Raw genomic sequence first — 18,182 nt, 5'->3', positions numbered from 1 at the left:
TCACTTTTATCTATAAATGACAACAGCTTTTTAAAAAATGTAAATGTTTACTTGCGATTTTGTAAATAAGGTTTATGTGACTTGCTGCTTTGGTTTTGCTTGAGTTAAACTAGTCAGCTTGGCTCGTGTCACTGTGCAAACCTTTAGTTCGAGATTACTAAATCTAGCTAATCAACAGCCAGGCACTAGAAGAGCAAGAAGAGACGAAGAGGAAAAAAAATTAAGGAACAAATTCCAGTAGTCAAATACTGGGCTAGCACAGAAGTTTGCATATGTGTATATATATGTATATATAAATATCATAAAGATATTGAGCCTAGTACATCCATTGAGTGTACAGATGTGCAGTTGCTCATGTTTAGCTAACAGCTTTATCTATTATGGTTGCCTAATGACTTAGAAAAATACTATGAAAAAAGACTTCCTTGATGAACTCAAACACACTTCATGCATCATAAGAAATTGTGTTTAATGTGTAGTTCCTTTGATCTATATTGCTGTATGTATATGTGAATACACACAGAGTCATAGGTATGCATATATAGGTACGTATATGTGTGTGTATACAGGTTGTATGTGTACGCGTATATAGGCAAAATATGTGGAAACGTGCGCAAAGATGTGTGCATACAACAGCATGAATAACTGCTAAATTAAGTCAAATTTGACTGATTTTTGTAATAAGGAGCTTCAGCCAATCTCTTGTAAAGTCAATGGATATCCTTTGACTGCAGAGGTATGTGCGGAACAGATGAATTATAAGTGAACAGTGAAAAAATGAGCATGCAGTGAAGGTATGGATGCTGAAATTTAAACTGAAAATGGGCACTTAAAATGAGAGTGAAGTTGGTTAATTGTAAGTCTGCCGGGTTGTGATGAAGGGCAGATTAGTGGATTTGTCTTTACAGCTCAGCTGGTGTACATCAGAGTTTTTCCATATCTACAGCTGCATCAGGTTATACCTACTGACAAGACTGATGTTTATTTTTTAACATGGTTAGAATGAAAAACAAATTCTTCTTTCTTTCCCTGTAGTGCTAAAATGCACTCTTTGATGATGCTTTGATGAATTCTGAAATTCTTGCTTGAAGTTATTTGTCAGCCTTTAAGCTTGTCTGTGTGCTTGCACTTCTCTTTGACTAATGATTACTTCTCTCAGCTGAACTAAATACTAGCTCAGAGAATAGCTTTTTGTGTATGTTATCACAGGTGGGAGATAGAATGGCTAAAGCTTTTGATTTGCCTTCCGAGCATAATCGGTACCTTACGGAGATGCAGCTTATGTCATGTTGTTTTCCTGTAAAAATTTCAAAACATACATTGTTATTATGGCTTTTCAAAAACGTGAAACAGTTTGTCCTTTAGTCGATCTTGGTCTAAACACAACATCGTCATAAGGAGGGGATGGGATGTGTCAGAAAAGAGAAGGGGCTCTGCCTGTGTACTCTGTGAACAGCCTGGTGGAGCAGGATTAGCAAGTTGAGGGAGATAAGATGTGTGTTGTCCATGGACCTGTGGAGGTCTGCATGTCTGACTGACTATGTAGAGAAAGGAATGAAGTGATGACCAAGAACTGTACAAAGAAAGCAAACTGGGAAAAGCAGACGAGCTTTTTTTTCCTGCTTTGTGCTTTTGGTGACTGGAATCCTAATGTTATTGTAACAATACTTGGTTAAATGGTTTCAGACAGAATTGACTTTTTGTTTTGCATGTCTGTACTCCTTTTAAGGAATGCTGCTCTTAGGAAAACAAAGATATTTGAAAGGTTAGAGATGTCCAAGAAAATGGCCTTTTAGAAAAGAGGACCTGTGTTGTTTTTCCTAGCAGTAAAAGAGATGGTTCTGTTTATACTGTGCATACCATATGATGCTTCATATTTTTCCATTTGATTTCCTGTAGGGTGATTTCACTTGGAACAGCATGTCAGGGCGCAGCGTTCGGCTGAAGTCAGTTCCCGTTCAAAGCCTCTCGGAGCTGGAGCGTGCTCGGCTGCAGGAAGTGGCTTTTTATCAGTTGCAGCAGGACTGTGACCTGGGCTGTCAGATTACTATCCCCAAAGGTAAGGCCTTGATAAACCGCCTCTGCTTAGATTGCTAAGCCACCGACTTCGTTTCACAGCAATAAAAAGGGAGAAAACATTAGATTGTTTATTCCATAGACACTGTCTTCTAGCTCATTTTTGCTTAAATGTAAAAATGACTACTAAAGTTGTTTGTCTGCTGCATCCGATTTGGGCCACCTGGGGTGGGATCATCTGATCAAGGACAGATGTCTACAGGGTAGATAATCTAAATCAGACCTATTCATGCTAGGATGTCTTGATACTCAGTTGAGAGAAAAAGGCCTTTCTTAACACTTGCTGACATCCAAAAGTACACGTCTATGTGGGTAAGATAGATCATGCCACAGAAGTGGCTTTTTCACTCTCTATTGTATTTCCTCTGGAGGAAGCCAAGTATCGCTAGTTCAGACAGACAGTGAAGACATCTGCATCAAATACGATGAATCCTACCCAAGTTTTCCTAAAGGCAGTGGTGCTTATTTCCTAGAAAACAAGTTAATTTTCAGCAGAAAACATGGAACTCCTAAGGAACAGGAGATCAACTGAAAAGAAGCTCAGCTATCAGAATACTGATGTAGTAGATACGTGCATGTAGTAGACCTGTACTTAAGTTATTGTGGAAGAGATCTAAACCTCACTAAAACTAATGCAACAGTTTCAACTGTTTCCTGTAGGCTGGAGATCAAGCCTAGCAAAGACAGCTGTTGTGCAGCCATCTGCAAATCTGGCTTTCCTGTTGTTTCTTTCCACTTGTTGTATACTTATTTAAGAAATAACAAGAGACGACTGGATTCTCATCTTTGGCTATGAGCAAAGGTACTGTGTGGTAGCACATACACAGTGATGCCACAGGACCAGTTAAAGTTTCGCAGCAAACAGTTGTGCAGTCTTTGAAAATAACAGTGTGGAAAAGAAAAAATGTGAAAGACATCAGCTTGAGCATTTATCAGCTTTTTAGGATCTGCAGAAAACTCTTCCCAAAGCCAACAAAGTCCAGCTTGCCAGTTACAGCAAGGTATCAGTTTGTCATGAATATGATCAATTTCTTCAAGCCCCACCACAACTCCCTTGGTCACTCATAAAATGTTCCATCAATATGAAAACAATTTTACAGGACATTCATAGGGGGAACTGGTTCACTAAGGGCACTGTAATATTTTCTGGCTGTGTGAGCTGCCGCTGGCAGTTCCAGTGGGAGATGAATGTACAGGTATGGAGGTAATACCATCCATGAAAATAGAGTATACATATTCATAGAATCACAGAATAGTTTGGGTTGGAAGGGACCTTTAAAGGTCATCTGGTCCAATCCCCCTGCAGTGAGTAGGGACATCTTCAACTAGATCAGGTTGCTCAAAGCCCCAGCCTGACCTTAAATGTTGCCAGGGATGGGGCATCTACCACCTCTCTGGGCAACCTGTGCCACTGTTTCTCCACCCTCACTGTGAAAATTTTTTTTCCTTAGATCTAGTTGAAATCTGCCCTCTTTTAGTTTAAAACCATGACCCCTTGTGCTATTACAACAGGCCCTGCTAAAAAGTCTGTCCCCATATTTTTCATGAGCCCCCTTTAAATACTGGAAGGCTGCAGTAAGATTTCCCTGGAGCCTTTTCCTCTCCAGGCTCACCAACCCTGTCTCTCAGCCTTTCTTCATAGGAGAGATGTTCCATCCCTCTGATCATTTTTGTGGCCCTCTTCTAAACCGTCTCCGACAGGTCCATGTCTTTCCTGTGCTGAAGGCTTCAGAGCTGGACACAGGACTTCAAGAGGGGTCTCACCAGAGTGGGGTAGAGGGACAGAATCACCTCCCTCGACCTACTGGCCACACTTCTTTGGATGCAGCCCAGGATATGGTTGGCCTTCCGGGCTGTGAGCACACATTGCCAGCTCATGTCCAGCTTGTCATCCAGCAGTACCCTCGCCTTCCAGGCTGTGAGCACACATTGCCAGCTCATGTCCAGCTTGTCATCCAGCAGTACCCTCAAGTCCTTCTCGGCAGGGCTGCTCTCAATCCCTTCATCCCCCAGCCTGTACTGATACCTGGGGTTGCCCCAACCCAGGTGCAGGGCCCTGCACTTGGCCTTGTTGAACCTCATGAAGTTCACATGGGCCCATTCCTCAAGTTGTGCAGGTCCCTCTAGATGGCATCCTGTCCTTCAGGCTTGTCAACTGCACCACCCAGCTTGGTCTTCTCTTCAAACTTGCTGAGGGTGCACTCAATCCCACTACGTCATTGATGAAGGTATTAAGGAGTACTGGTCCCAGTACGGACCCCTGAGGCATGCTGCTCGTCACTGATCTCCATTTGGACATTGAGCCATATTCAGAAACTTTGAGCTTTGGAGAATGAATACTGTTTTTGTGTTGTCCTTGCTGTTTCCTGCTGGAAAGGCCAACTGTCTGGGAAAGCTGCGATCCCTTCCCAGTCAACCCACCCTTCCTCTGCTAGATCCTTTGGAGTCACAGACAGCTTGGCACAGTGCTGCCAGGGCTTGCAGTCTAGGAACTGTTGAATCTTTCAGGTTCAGATCACACACAAGAACAGTTTCCATTTTCACAGCATATATATATTTGAGTAAATATATAATGCATAATTAGTATTAGATATATTGAATCTGAAAAGTGTAATTTTAAGCATAATAACTAAATAATACAAGTTCTGGTGAAGCAACTTAAAATAAAAGGCACTTCACAAAGCTAGGAACTCGGGCTCCTGTTTCATCTCTACTGCTGGACCCCATCATTTCATGTGTCTTTTGTTTCAGTTTGGGTGAGAAATAAATTAGCTATTCACTTTTGCAATTAAGGTTAGATGTACCAGTGAGCTCATTGATAAGAGAGGGATTATTTCATGTTTGTGTACTTGCTCTGAATGACCAGATCATGAATTTTTCTGTGGTCTAAGGTATGCAGGGTGAATGATGAGACGATGCAATTAAATTTTAAAATGTTGTAGTACCATCTGTTGAACGAAGTGAAGGTAATAGCTAGAATTAAGGTACACTTAGTATTTAACTGTCCATCCTGTTTCTAAGTCTAGTACCAATTTTGCTGTATTGCAATAGGTATAAATAATAATCATTCTGTCACTCCATCATGCTACATCTGTGCTGGCACTTTGGTAGGAGAATAAGAATCTACTATATTCTTAAATTACTACGGGTTGATTTAGGCCCTTTGCAGAGACACTCTGAAGTCCTCCTCACGTTCCCATCACTCTTGAATGGTGTAGAATGACAACGTACGGTAAGAGGGCACAGGTAGCCATCCAGTTGATTTGCTAATGTCATAGGACTGTGTAAATGGAGAATTTGAAGTTTTAGCAGTGTGAAACTGGCTTGGGCACTTTGGGCATGCAGGAATACAAATAAAATAAAACAAAACTCCATCACAGCCATATGTACCTCAAGTTAAAAACAGACTGAAGGCTGTTAAACATTTTCTGTTTAAAAAAAAGGAAAAAAAAAAAAACCAGAAGAACTAGTACTGTTTGAGAGAGCTGGAGGAGGTCTGGAGAGATCTGGGAATAGAAAGATGTGCTCTGCAGCTCTCCTGCTTCAGAGAGTGCCACATGAAAACATTCAGGAGCAGAGGTTAGTGTTAGAAAATCTATGTGTTAGAAAATACAGAAAGCTGTTTTAAAAGTTGGGATTCTTTGTGGTTCTTTGACTGTTCTTCAAAACTGGCGAGTGAATGATGTTAGAACATGCTTGTGCCTGCTGGGCATTTGATGCTTCCTGCAGGCATTTGAGTAATTACATTTACTGGCATAGGTATTGTGGCAAGTAAAAATTCATTGTTCTTGGGTAACAAGTGTTTGTGCCAAACAGGTTTGCATGGAAGTTAAGTCAGAGTACAGAAGCATCTGCCTTATCTTTACAATCACAGTCATGCCATTATTGGTTGCTCCTTCATAATGCTTGGGTTCTCCCATGCTCAGAAGCCCCCCTTGTCACAGCAAGTGCAGTTAGTTAGCCCTCCTAGGGCATATCTGGCTATTCCCACATTTGCAGAGGAATGCATAGAATGTACTACCTCATGTGTAATCCCTCTCCTCAGCTGTATTGCAGCCATTACAATTAACGAAGCACATTACTGACATCTCTTAGTTAAACATCTTGTGGTCACAGAGAGGGACCACCTCCCGCAGGAATTTATTTAACCACCATGTTATTTAAAACATGCTATGATTGCACTGCAGCAGGCAGTTAGAATAAATTCAAATTGGTCAAGAGTTATTATTTTTTATATGTATGACAGAGGAGGTGCTTCAGGTTTGTTTCTGGTTTTCTTGTTTTTCTGCTTCATATCTGTCTTGCAGATTCTGTAATCAACATCTTTTTCAGCTCCCATGTTGCCCCTCAATCTGCCACCAGAAATTAGACCAAGAGTTGTTTATCCTTGCTCTGGGTTAATGTGTTAAGTTGCAAGAGGCTATCATTTCCAAGCAGAGCATTGCACAGTTTCTTTACCGATTCAATTACTCTGTGGAAGATTTTTAATTTGCTGTCTGACATTCTGAATGGCACAATAGTACAATTCTGTTGACACTTCTTTACAGCTGGTGTTTAGAATATACTGTGTTTTTCTCATTTCAGGGAAGTCAGTCTTCTCTTTACAATAGGAGAAAAAAACCTGTGATGAAATTCACTTTATGTGCTTATGTTTTAGCGACCTTCAAATTATGTGTGTCCTTGTATGCAAGTAGTGAGAAAAATGAACCTTTTACAGCTTGTCTTCACAAAAAACATGGTGACTCATGTCAGGTAGCTTTTTCAAAGTAAAATTTGGATCAGAGCAGGAGGGGAGCTCATTTTCTTCTGTTCACAGGCTCCAGGTATCTCTTGAGCAAAGGAGGTATTGAATAAGGTTTGATTGGATCAGTTTCTTAAATACCTCATGGCTATAACTCTCTTCCCTTTCACAGTCCTGTCCCACTTCACTGCACCTGTATTTGGGAGCACTGGTAGGCACTGATAGGGCTTTATCAGTTATAGCAAGCGAGGAATTAGGGCTCCAACCCTAACTCAACTCCTCAAGCACCTGCCTGGATTTTAAGGTACAATGTGAACCTGTCGGTAGGGACTTGAATAATATTTGGCAGTCGGGAGTCACAGTCACAGTTTTCACCTCCCTTGATTCAAGAAGAGACAGTGAGTACTCATGTTCTCACCAGTCCCCAACAGGGATGTGCTGCTGTCTTCACAGCTTTGCCGTGGGGCTGAGAATAAACGGGGCAGGGGTGGAACCTCAATACTAATTCTGCATAGGTAGGTGTGCGTTTACCAGTGGGACATGCAAACATAAAGCATGGCTGAGCTGCTTTTTGTGGTCACTTGTTAAGAAGCTAAATAAGGGGGAGATATGTGGATAATTAGGAAGTAATGAAGCTTCTATAAATACTGCCATGGAAAAAGAGAAGATGAGAGGGTCACTAGAAAGTAAGTTTGCACATTGTTGAATCTGCACGCCCTATATTCTGAGGCATCTGTAGGCATTGACTTGTGAAAATTAAGGAAATATCTATCGAGAAGTGGGTATGTAGGTACTACCAGTGTTCAGGGAAGTAGATGTGCTGTAGCTGAATTATTATAGAAAGCTTGACCATCCCATGAAAGTCCTCAAAAGCATTATTTGAAATTGGCTTAGATGTGATGTAGCACATGGTTAAGCTCATCGGACTGTAAGCTGACCAAAGACTTATAAACAGTGGCTCATGCTGAATGGCAGGGCATCTGAGTGAAAATAAGGGCCCAACTGGATACTCGGCAGATAGAAGTTTGTAATTCTGTCTGCTTCTTTTTTGTTTGACCCGGCAAATTGTACAGATTGAACTATTGGGCCTGGATTTCTCATACACTGATTTCTCATTTCTTCTTTGAAAACCAATGTCTTGGAAGGGAAGGACAATGCAGGAATGTGGCTGCAGGAAGAACAGGTAGGGTCTGTGCATCTTTCTGGCCCATTTCCCTCCAGTGCTGTGTGCCTTGGGGCTGCCGTGTGCCACAGGGCCAGCCCCTCCTCACCTCTGTGAAAGAGGCCTCTCTGTGGTCATTAAACTGATGCGATAACCACTGTCCACTGAGTCCAGCTATCTTTGTTATTCCTACAGGTTGGGTGAAGTCCTAACTTTTCATCTGAGTTTAGGCCTTTTCTGATGTGATGTTCATGATAGCTACTGTAATCCTAAGGAACTTTTGTTGATCTCAGTAGTGCAGAAGCATGGGAGCAATAGATGCTTTCTCATGTGTTTGTTTACCTGTAGAGTGACAAGCAGAAATTTGGCTAATAACTCTAGTAAACTCAGATAGAAATGGCACCTTTGCTTCTGATCTTTTTGACAGCAAGTTTTTGACTTCTGGTCTACCTTTTTTAATAAAAATAGCCATATTCAAATCCCCCTATATCAACGATGTTTTCTGTTTTATGGATTTTCTTATTTGTTGCTACTTCGTCCCTTGTGACAGCACAAAGCGGGGTGTGTTTTCTTCATAGTGTCAACAAAGACTAATGGAAAGCAGTTGATGTTTATTCACGTGAATAAATCTCTTACAATTCCAGAAGTTGCTCAGTTATATTTCTCACTGGTAATATTGTCCTATGCTGTAGCCACACAGACAACATTGCTGCACAGTAAGCATCTTGGTATAATTATCTAAATTGCACTATTACTGCAATAACAGTCCAGCTAGCTGCATTGTCCTGGGATGCAAAAGCAGCATGTCATGTATGTGTCTGTGCAGCAAAATAGAAAACTCGTGCTGTTATCACACCAAGTGTAATCTCCAAAACTCTGGGGAAGGGTGGTGACTAGCAGAGGACTTAGAGTTATGAGCACACAGAAGTCTTGTGGGCTAGGAATTTCCCCCAGGGAGTTTCCGTCCTCCTTCCTCTTGCCTCTTCTGTAGCCAAATACAGATAGGTGTCTTGATAAAGGAGAAGAACTGATGCCTGAAGTTATATCTGGGAAAAACAATTTAGTAAGTGCTGTTGACTACTCAAAAGTGCATATGATATTCTTCCATTGAATTTATTTGAAAAATTATAGACAAACCTGGGGGGATTTCTGGACAAGCGCCAGAGAACAGCTCTGTTGCTACTCATGTCTGTTTAATACTGTTTTTACTTTTATAAAGCCGAGGTGTCACCAAGAGTGCTTGCTACCACAGTACTGCCCAGGATTGCTTTTAGAAGAAAACATTCCACTTACTCTTGCCCAACCCTGGCTGGTCAGGCTGGGACAGAGCTTCAGTAGGAAGCTTTTGGGAAGAGGGGGTGAAGGCATTGGGTCAGCAGAGAAGAAAGAGAATCATCTTAACAGATGATAGGGAAGAAGAAGATAAGATTTTCTTCTTTTACACAAAATTGCTGTAACCTATTCAGAGGCTTTATATTTGTATTATAAAAGCATGCTACATGTTGCCACTTGTGATTGATTATTTTGCTCTTTGTGGGTAGATGATCATTTGTTACCAATTCATATGCTGCCTCCTACTTCGGGAGCACACACAGCCTGCCTCAGCATCTCAGCTTCTGTAGGAAGAAACCAGTAGGCAGGTAATCATACCAGTAGGTACCAGTTTTTCTCACACAGAGATTGTGAGTGATTGTGCAATGGTTCAAGCATAGCAACTGAGAGCACACCAGACCAAACTGCTCCCTTTTTCTCTCGCCAACTTGTTAATTGTCAGACGACGACAACGGTGCTTCTGAGAGTTACCAGGCTAAATTAGCAAGGTGTCGTAGGGGCATATGCATTGCCATAGCCCACACAGTACAACTTGGACTCAAAACTGACTTCAGACACCAAAGAGAGAGAACAGGCACACAGAGCACATACCTGCTTGGTGTTAGCTTTGTTTTGATTTGTTTTGACAAGCTTGGGGCAGCCTATGATTATTCATTAAGACGTCAAAAAAATTTGTGAAGCTTTTTCATATATATATATATCTCTCTCCATATATCAGCCTGGGGACTACTGCTTTGCAACTGAATATTGCAGCTGCATGTTTGAAATTACCTGCTGGAAAGTACTTTTCATGGGCTGATAATAAAAAAATAAAAAGAGGGTCACATTTATTTTTCTGCTGAAAGGTGGTCATTGCAGTAGTTACAACTAGGACAACTACCTGTGTTTTTATTGCACTCATACATTATAGCTCCAGCTATGAATCAAGGTTCTGTTTTGATATACACAACTGTGCAGTGGTTTTGGCCGCCAGAACTTCATCTCAGCACAAATCTGGGGCAAGGGAACAGTGAGCGAGACCCAGACATGTGTGAATGGGTTAACCCCCGAGGGGCTTCTCAATACAGAGGAAGTGGTGACTGGCAGGATGAGGCGTGATACTTGCCCCTCAGTTCCAGAAGGGTTCAACAAATCGAAAGACCTTCTGCTTTTAGGAGAGTGCTGCCCCTTGCCCTGCTGATTTGTGGATTGAATTGTCCCTTGAATTCCATAATAAGAATATGAACTCAAAGAGCGGATCATGTTATAGCTGTGTTTCATTTTAGTTTAGCAGATCTATGAGCTTAAGGTAGCATCAGCAGATCTATCAGCTTAAGCTTACAGAATTGATGAGGCCTCTTGATACCCTAATGTTCATCCTTAAGTGGATGACACATTCAAAGTGACTCTTGTAGATGGGGAAGGTGAAGATACTGAGAAGGACCAGGAATCAGGAAGGGTTCTTGTGATGAAGAACATTGTAGCACTAGCCAATTATGAGACCTTGAGGTAGGGGAAAACTACTTAGAAAAAGGTTTTCCCTTTTTATTCTCAAAAAAAGGGGTAAGAAATGAAAATTTATACTGAATTTTGCTATTAAAATTTGGAAATATTAATTTAACGTGGATGGAGCAGACTTTGAGTCAGCAAGGGGAATGTATTATCTAGGTTTTGCACAGAATTTCACTGTTTTCCTTATTAAACATTTTTGGTTCTAACCTCTTAAATTATTTCGGGCCAGAATTTCAGCTGTGAGAAAGTTGATGTGGGAGCTTGTGTTTGTATGTGTACTAGATCAGATTTCAGAGGCCTGGCTGGGCACGCTCAGTTTTGAAGTACTACTAGGCAAGAATCCTAGAAGTATCTTTTTTTTTTTTTTTTGGATGTCATTCTTTTCTTATAATTAATAATAATGAATCCTAGTATTAACCCGTGTTTCAGTAGAGTATTACAGGGATGCTATCAAACACTTTTTGTAGGAAGACTATTAGCACAAGAGTTCAGTCCCATATCTTCAGATTGATCTGGTAAAATATCTTTGTTCCAGTCTCGTCTTCCAATTGCAAGATGGATGTATCTACAATTGAATATTGAGGTTATGTGTTGGCCCAGGACTCTTGACAGATCAGATGCAACAGATTGCAGTACATGCAGTAGGTTGGGCTAAGGCCAGAAAACCCACCTCTGATGAATTATATTGCTTTTTTTGGCTTTGGTCACAACCTTACTGTTACGTTGATGTAGTGTTTTAGTTTCAACATGCACCACATACCAAAGTATATTTACACTTTGGTGCAAGTGTTGCACATGGTTACTTTGTACCTTTGGGTTTATTTTAATGTTTCTCAAATGTTTTGGAGTGAAAATCCAAAGGTGAACCACAGAATTTGTCTTCACTTTCCAGAACTAACAATAAACATGTTACCCAGCTATTTTAGCAAGCGTACCAAAAGAGATTAGCTGCCTTTACTAAGAAGACTGTTCACTGTGTTGATGACACCTATGACAGGAATGTATATCCACGCAGTTTCTTATCGTTAACAGCAACTATATCATACACAGTAGTTTCAGTAATTACAGCAAATGTTACACTTTCTGAGGGAATTGGGTTTTTTTAGACTTACTGGGTCATCTGGGGAGAGGTGGTAATTGCTAATTTTACTGCCAAATCTAGTTCTCGGTTCGTTTGATTAGTTGTAATGAATATGATCTAAGGTTGGATTTAGAAACCTAGATGGAGTCCCGGGCATTTAAGGGAAGATGTTGCTTACGCTGCTTGAAGACGTGCTGTTGTACCTTTTTGCGTGCAAGTTCAGTATCCAGTTCCACCAGGTGTGTGATGCTGTGTATCTGCTCACGCGAAGCGAGCAGTGCTCTCCTGTATGACTTGCTTTAGTAAGATGAATTTGAAGGAGCGGGGCTGGATAAGTGTGTGATTGCAGACTGAGCACTGAGACAACCCCATCTCTGAAATGGAAGAAAACATACATAGTTAGGCTTTCTGAATTTTTATTGTTCGTTCGTGCACTTTGCCCCCAATACATTCCAGTTAAGCTCTGAATAAAAATGGGAATTCAGAGTTATGCATTCTCCACTTCTTGTTTATTTTGGCAGGGAGTAGTTTTTTGGATCTGTTTTTTGCTTACATTACTCGTCATTGTATCTCACCATCCATTTTCCTTAACACTGAGAGTGACTATGATTTTTATCTGGACTTGCATTTTTGTGAGGGCTCCAAAATGCTCATTGTTTTTAATCATTGACCGTGTTATGTACTTTATAGGCTGTTGTAACAGTGGAAAGCATCTAAGTAAACTGTAGCCTATACTTTGTGGACCTGTGGGATTACAGACTAGATGCTTTTGAGTTGGCATCAGTATGTCTTTTAAGTGAAGAGGCTTATTACCGACTCTCTTAATGCCAACCAACCTCTGACAGTAGATTTGCTTTCAATATAGCAGTGTTCATGAAGATTATGTGGAAGACAAGCAAGACTGTGAGCTAAATTCTGCTCCTTTATGCTACATTAGTAAATCTTGGATATACTATATCAGGCTTGCCGTATCAGACTTGGTCAGAGATGAAAACTGTGTATCTTGCTGATTTTTAGATGGAAGCTTCCCCCCCTCTGCAAATTCAAATTTTCCACGGAAACATGGGTTTTTCTGAGGGTTTTTTTTTTTCCTCCTGGGAAAATAAAAACAATATCTCTCAGTCTGGAAAAAAGAAAATAAAATTGACTTAATGTTTTAAGCTAGGAGAAGTCCCAGCTGCTGCAGGGTAGCGATTGTAAGAGCACGCAGCCTTGCACTCTGCTACACAGGAGTTTGTCAAAGTGAAGATGACGGGAGCTTTTCCAGACAGGGAGATAACCAAGCCAAAAAAAAACCCGTATTTTTTTTCTCCCAATAAGGAAATTTGCAGAAATTTCTTCTTGTGATTTTTTTTTTTTCAAATTTGACTTTTTGCCACCATTGAGACAAGAACAAAATGGAAATACACGAAGCTTGCGAGAATGTAATTTTTCTAACCGTAGAATAGGAATTAATTTATTATCTTCAAAAGTTAAGAAAGTTTTTAGTGATCTCTTCCTTTTTTAAATTTTGCTGAGGCAGTTTTATAATGAAGGACTCTTATGTAATGCTCAGCAAATTGATTTCCAAGATTCTCTTGCATCACATAGCGGGTTTTACATGTCTGTTTACATCAGGAAGACTTTATTCAGTGTATCTATTCTGTCAGCTAGAGGCAAGCTAATATTTTAAAAAGCAAACATTTTTACTCACTACAAAACTCACTACAAACAGACGTTGTTTGTCTTTTTAATAATTAGTTTGTATTTTGATAAATAGCTAGGAGCTTTGATCGAGATGCAGTATGCATTTTCTTCAGTGCTATATGAATACAGAAGTAGAAAATGCTAGGCTTCTCAGTGAAATCAACGGCACCGTTAATATGAACATGGAAAAATTATAAAAGAAAGACTGGTGTAACTTGCGAGAATCTACCTGTTTTTGTAGGTGTGTTTTGTGAAGGTGGAGGAAGGGGATGGGGACAGGGATGGATATTGAAGGAACGCTTTGCTGCGGAGCTCGTTGGGCAGGATTGCTGAAAGGCAGGAGTCCTTCCGTGGGTGTCACAATGAAGGGAAGAGATCTTGCTGAACTCCAAAGATAAATAGGGAAATGCTACGATCCACATTTCCATATGCAAATGTCATGAGACATAGTTACCAGAGGTGGAATCATGACCAGAGGTCTTCATCGTTAGGGCAGTTGCTTATTTAGATGCTGACTGTTGTGGGTTTAGGGTACTGCTCTTGCAAATCCAGATCCGGAGGCTGCTGCGTGCATACATTTGATGTGAAGTCCCATTGAGCTTAGAAATTTCTTCTAGACATAGAAGAATTCCTATCTAATGTAATTTCCTTAATAGTACTCTTGGAATAGTTAATGGCTATAAGTACATATAAATACATTCAGTATTTTGTCTGTATTAGTGTGCTGCATGGAAATCTCAGCTTCTGTTTTAAAATGTTACTCATGACTGTTGGCCGTATTGAAAAGTTCAGACACATGGCCTGAGTGAACCAGTGTTAGGAAGCAAAATGCACATACAGAGGCCCTAAAACACTGTGTTTTTTTGCAAAATTAGGTGTATTTGGTTATTTTTGTTTGTTTTCTAAGTCTTTGTGAGAACACTAGTGTAAAAGAGGTATTCTTGATCATGTTCTGCCAAATCTGTCTTTAGTACTTGATGTAGTACCGGCCCTTTGTTTTTGAACATTCAAGTAGAGTGTCCTGTGCTTTGCACATAATCTGCGAAGTGTGTGGTGATTATATAGCGACTTAAAATTTTGTGCTTTTTTACAATTCAAAGCTAAAGAATAAATACCAATAAATATATCCCATGTGAGAAGCTTTTGAACCTTTATTAAGAATACTGACATTGCAGCCTACTAACTTCCATGTTCTACTTGTCTTTGGCAGAGATTTGCTTTAACGTGTATTCTTCTGGTATACATCTTTTAGAAATTTAGATGGAAAATCAGATTTCTTTCTGCTATCTTACGTGTATTGCTCCTTTCAAAAGTGCATTAGGGAAGTATTTCTGATGAGGATTTCTTCTTGCCTTAGGTAGAAGAGTTAGTTTCTAACATTTCTTCAAAGGCATGGTTTCAGTGGACTTGTGGTTGGTGCCAGGCATGTAAGATATGTCTCTAAATAGCGATTAGGAAAGATAAGGTGACTACAGATAGATTTATTTTATCAGAGCTGCCGTACTGTATCTATCTCTGTGTTAGGCTTTTACACTGAAAAGGCTACCTCGAGATTTAATGGACACCTAATCTCCTGCTGGAGGTTTTTAAGAATAGATTAGACAAGTGTCTATGTGACTATTTCTGTGCAGGAAGTCAACCCAAGTGTTCTCTCCAGAGCTCATTTTGCCTTTTTTCTGTGTGGTTTACATTTTCAACACCTGTTCCTGTTTATTAATAAAAAAGTATGTAAGCTAGATGATTGATGATACAGAGGACAGACAATTATTACAATGAAACTTTATTAGAAAAAAGATCTGTTGGTCATTTTTCAAAAGGATAGCACTTCAGTTACTGGGGCCACTGACCTGTCCGATGGGAGACCTTCTGCACCATGATTTCACTTCCTTGCAGTAAAGGCTCCTCTCATTTTGTTTCTTCATCAAGGCTCTGAGCAGGAATATTGTGGACTAGTTCAATTAGTCCTGGAGGGAACAAGTTATGAAGGCCGTTTTATTTTCTTGCAGAGTATGAAGGGTTCATAAACAACAATGCGATGGTCAGAAGACAGTGGGGACCTGGCTGCCCCAAACCACCTCTGTGACCACCGGCAAGTCCCCTGAATTCCAGAGAGTTGGAGGAATTTCCTGTTCATTGAAGAGCTCGACCCGTGCTCACACAGAGAGCAACCTGGGGGAAAGCTCTAAGGGAGATGTAAAGAAGTTTGGTTACTCCTTCACCTGCCAGTACAGGCGTGCAAGCCTGCTTATCAATACACAAAGAGTTCAGTGCAAGCTAAGTGCTGGCGATTTAATGTCTGGTCTGCCCCTAGCCAACCCCGTACTGTGGGAAATAAAGATAATTCTCCTGTTCAAATCAAGGGTCACTTTGACTAGGAATGGCATCAAACTACACTTTCCCTTCCATATTATAAAACACTTTTTATTTAGGCAACTGATGCCAGGAGACAGTCAATTTTCCTCTGCCCCCAGTGGACTGAAGGCAGTTTTAGAGCTATTTGAAATTTTTCTTATCTCAGACTACAGCATCAAGGCTCTTGTGTGTTTGGGATTTGGTGTTTTGATTTTTTTTTTCAGTACAGCTAAAATATTTTCTTTTACTGTAGTTGTTTTGATGTAGTAGTGTAGACAGTTTTTGACCTATTTTACTGTCAGTTATGAAAGCACTTTAAGCAGGGTATCTTGTTCAGTCTTTTTCAAAGCTTTTAAAACTCTGCCCATCATTGTGGTTTCTGAGTGTCTTCCATGTAGAGAGAAGGGCAGCAGCAAAATCCCTGATGTACTACAGTCTGTTTAAGTTAAGAACTGACCTACCTTTTTAGTTTAGAGGAACTCCTGCCACATTAAAGATACTGCCACAATGTGTGAAAAAATACGGTGTCTGTATTCTGTCTTGCACCGCCTACTTAGTGTTTCCTGAATCCTGTCATCAGTCTCAGTGTAGCAAATATTGCCCTGAAGTGTAGAAGGAGTGGTTCCCTCTAATTTCAGTATACCTGGAGACATTTTTTTACTTCCAGTACTGACACAAGGCATGTGCTCAATCAAGAGACCTTCCTGGAGAAAAATGTGTAGCAAATTACCCTTTGGCCCACCCTCTCTGTTGTTTTTTTGTTGTTATTGTTTGTTGGTGGTGTGGTGGGGTTTTGTTTGTTTGTTTTCTTTTTTAGAATTTTTATTTTATTAGAGTACTACGATTTATGGCTTACGACACAGGAAATCCTGTGCTAATATAGGCACTGAAGCAAGCAGAGCTTTGTATTAGTTGAGAATCTGACTCTGTCTATGCACAGGGAAGTCAGACCTGGCGTCCTGCATCTTCATCGGTTCTCCCTTTCCAGGGATTCACCTGCTTTTTGTTACTCTGCAGTGACAGCCACAGAAGGGTAGACAAGGGCATTTGGCCCTTCTTTGTAATCCTCTAAAGGGCTGCCAGGTAGCTTTGCATGCTTGTTTGAGTAATTTATTTCCATCGTCCCTTCTATATGTGGAAGCAGGAGCAGCAGTTTCCCTCATCCTACCATAAAAAAGGGTTTATTTTCATGTCAAAATGATTTGGTTTCCTTAGGTCCAGCTAAAGGTGTAGCAAATAGCAATAAGCTCCAAAACAGTTAGTTTAATGTTCTGATTTTTTCATTTCCTCCATAGAACTTGCTGGGTATGTTGTTCCTTAGAGGTCATGTAGAACAGACATTTTAAGTGTATTGGTAGGTAAAAAAATATTATTTAAATTATCTAAATCTATATATTTTTTCACTGCAGTAATGACAAATAAGCTGAAAAGATTTTTTGCAACTTTTCACACACAATTGGGATATCACCTTTGCCTTCAGAACAGATGTACAGCACCAAAAAAATGTATTAATACCTGGCAAGCAAATTACGGAGGGTTTTTTTTTTTTGTAAAAAATTTGTATCAGAATCACAAAAGGTTATTTTAAAATGATACTTGATGAATAAAACTCAGGTCCCTATAGGGATGCAGCTTTCTTTTGATGCAGGTGAGGTTTCCAGCATTTTTGCCTTCTAGGCAGGTGCCACAGCAACTTATGAATACTTCCTAGATAAACAATTTAATTCATGTACCAGTATGGCCGAATTCTTACTGTTTCACAGTAAAGAGATTGTGTATAATGTAGGATTTAAACTTCCAGCAGCTGCATCACTTAAACCTGTACATTTGGACTTTGTAATTCGTCCATGTTTCATTTTAAGGATCATTAAGTAATGCCTTAGCCCAAAGGGATTGAAGCCTGTATCCAAAGAAGATGCACTAACCTCAGGTTACCAGAGAGTCTGATGGGATGAGGAAGAAGAGAATGAAAAGCACACTTTTGTCTGAGGGTTGTGGGTTTTCTCAAGTGGTGGTATTGTATACACTGAGTATTGCTGAGAACATAGTTTTCTGCGCAGTCGGCTTTCCCCACGCCTCGCCCCATTTCTCGCTGTTGCCCTGAGAAGGGTTTGGGTCAGGCAGCACTCCTGCCCGGAGGGCTGCAACGCTCCGGCTCTGGTCCCACCTGTGTGCAGCCCGTGGGGATGAAGAATGAGCTTTGACTTCAGCTCTGGCCTTTTCACACTGTTTCTTCTGCCATATACACATTCAGCAGTAGA

At 40.4% G+C, this 18,182-nt stretch overlaps 1 protein-coding gene across 1 annotated transcript in view; it reads left to right on the top strand.

The window, feature by feature from the left end:
- Positions 1–18,182, top strand: part of ARHGAP6 (Rho GTPase activating protein 6) — a 122,076-nt gene that overhangs the window by 56,702 nt on the left and 47,192 nt on the right. Inside the window, exon 2 of the mRNA XM_010281564.1 lies at positions 1,900–2,059. Within this exon, the coding sequence (XP_010279866.1) occupies positions 1,900–2,059 (160 nt within the window). The remainder of the gene's footprint in view (positions 1–1,899; positions 2,060–18,182) is intronic.

The sequence above is a fragment of the Phaethon lepturus genome, unplaced genomic scaffold, assembly GCF_000687285.1.
Source record: "Phaethon lepturus isolate BGI_N335 unplaced genomic scaffold, ASM68728v1 scaffold2690, whole genome shotgun sequence".
Classification (NCBI taxonomy): Eukaryota; Metazoa; Chordata; class Aves; order Phaethontiformes; family Phaethontidae; genus Phaethon; species Phaethon lepturus.
The sequence above is the reverse complement of the archived record's forward strand: the minus strand, read 5'-3'. Positions and strand labels throughout refer to the sequence as shown.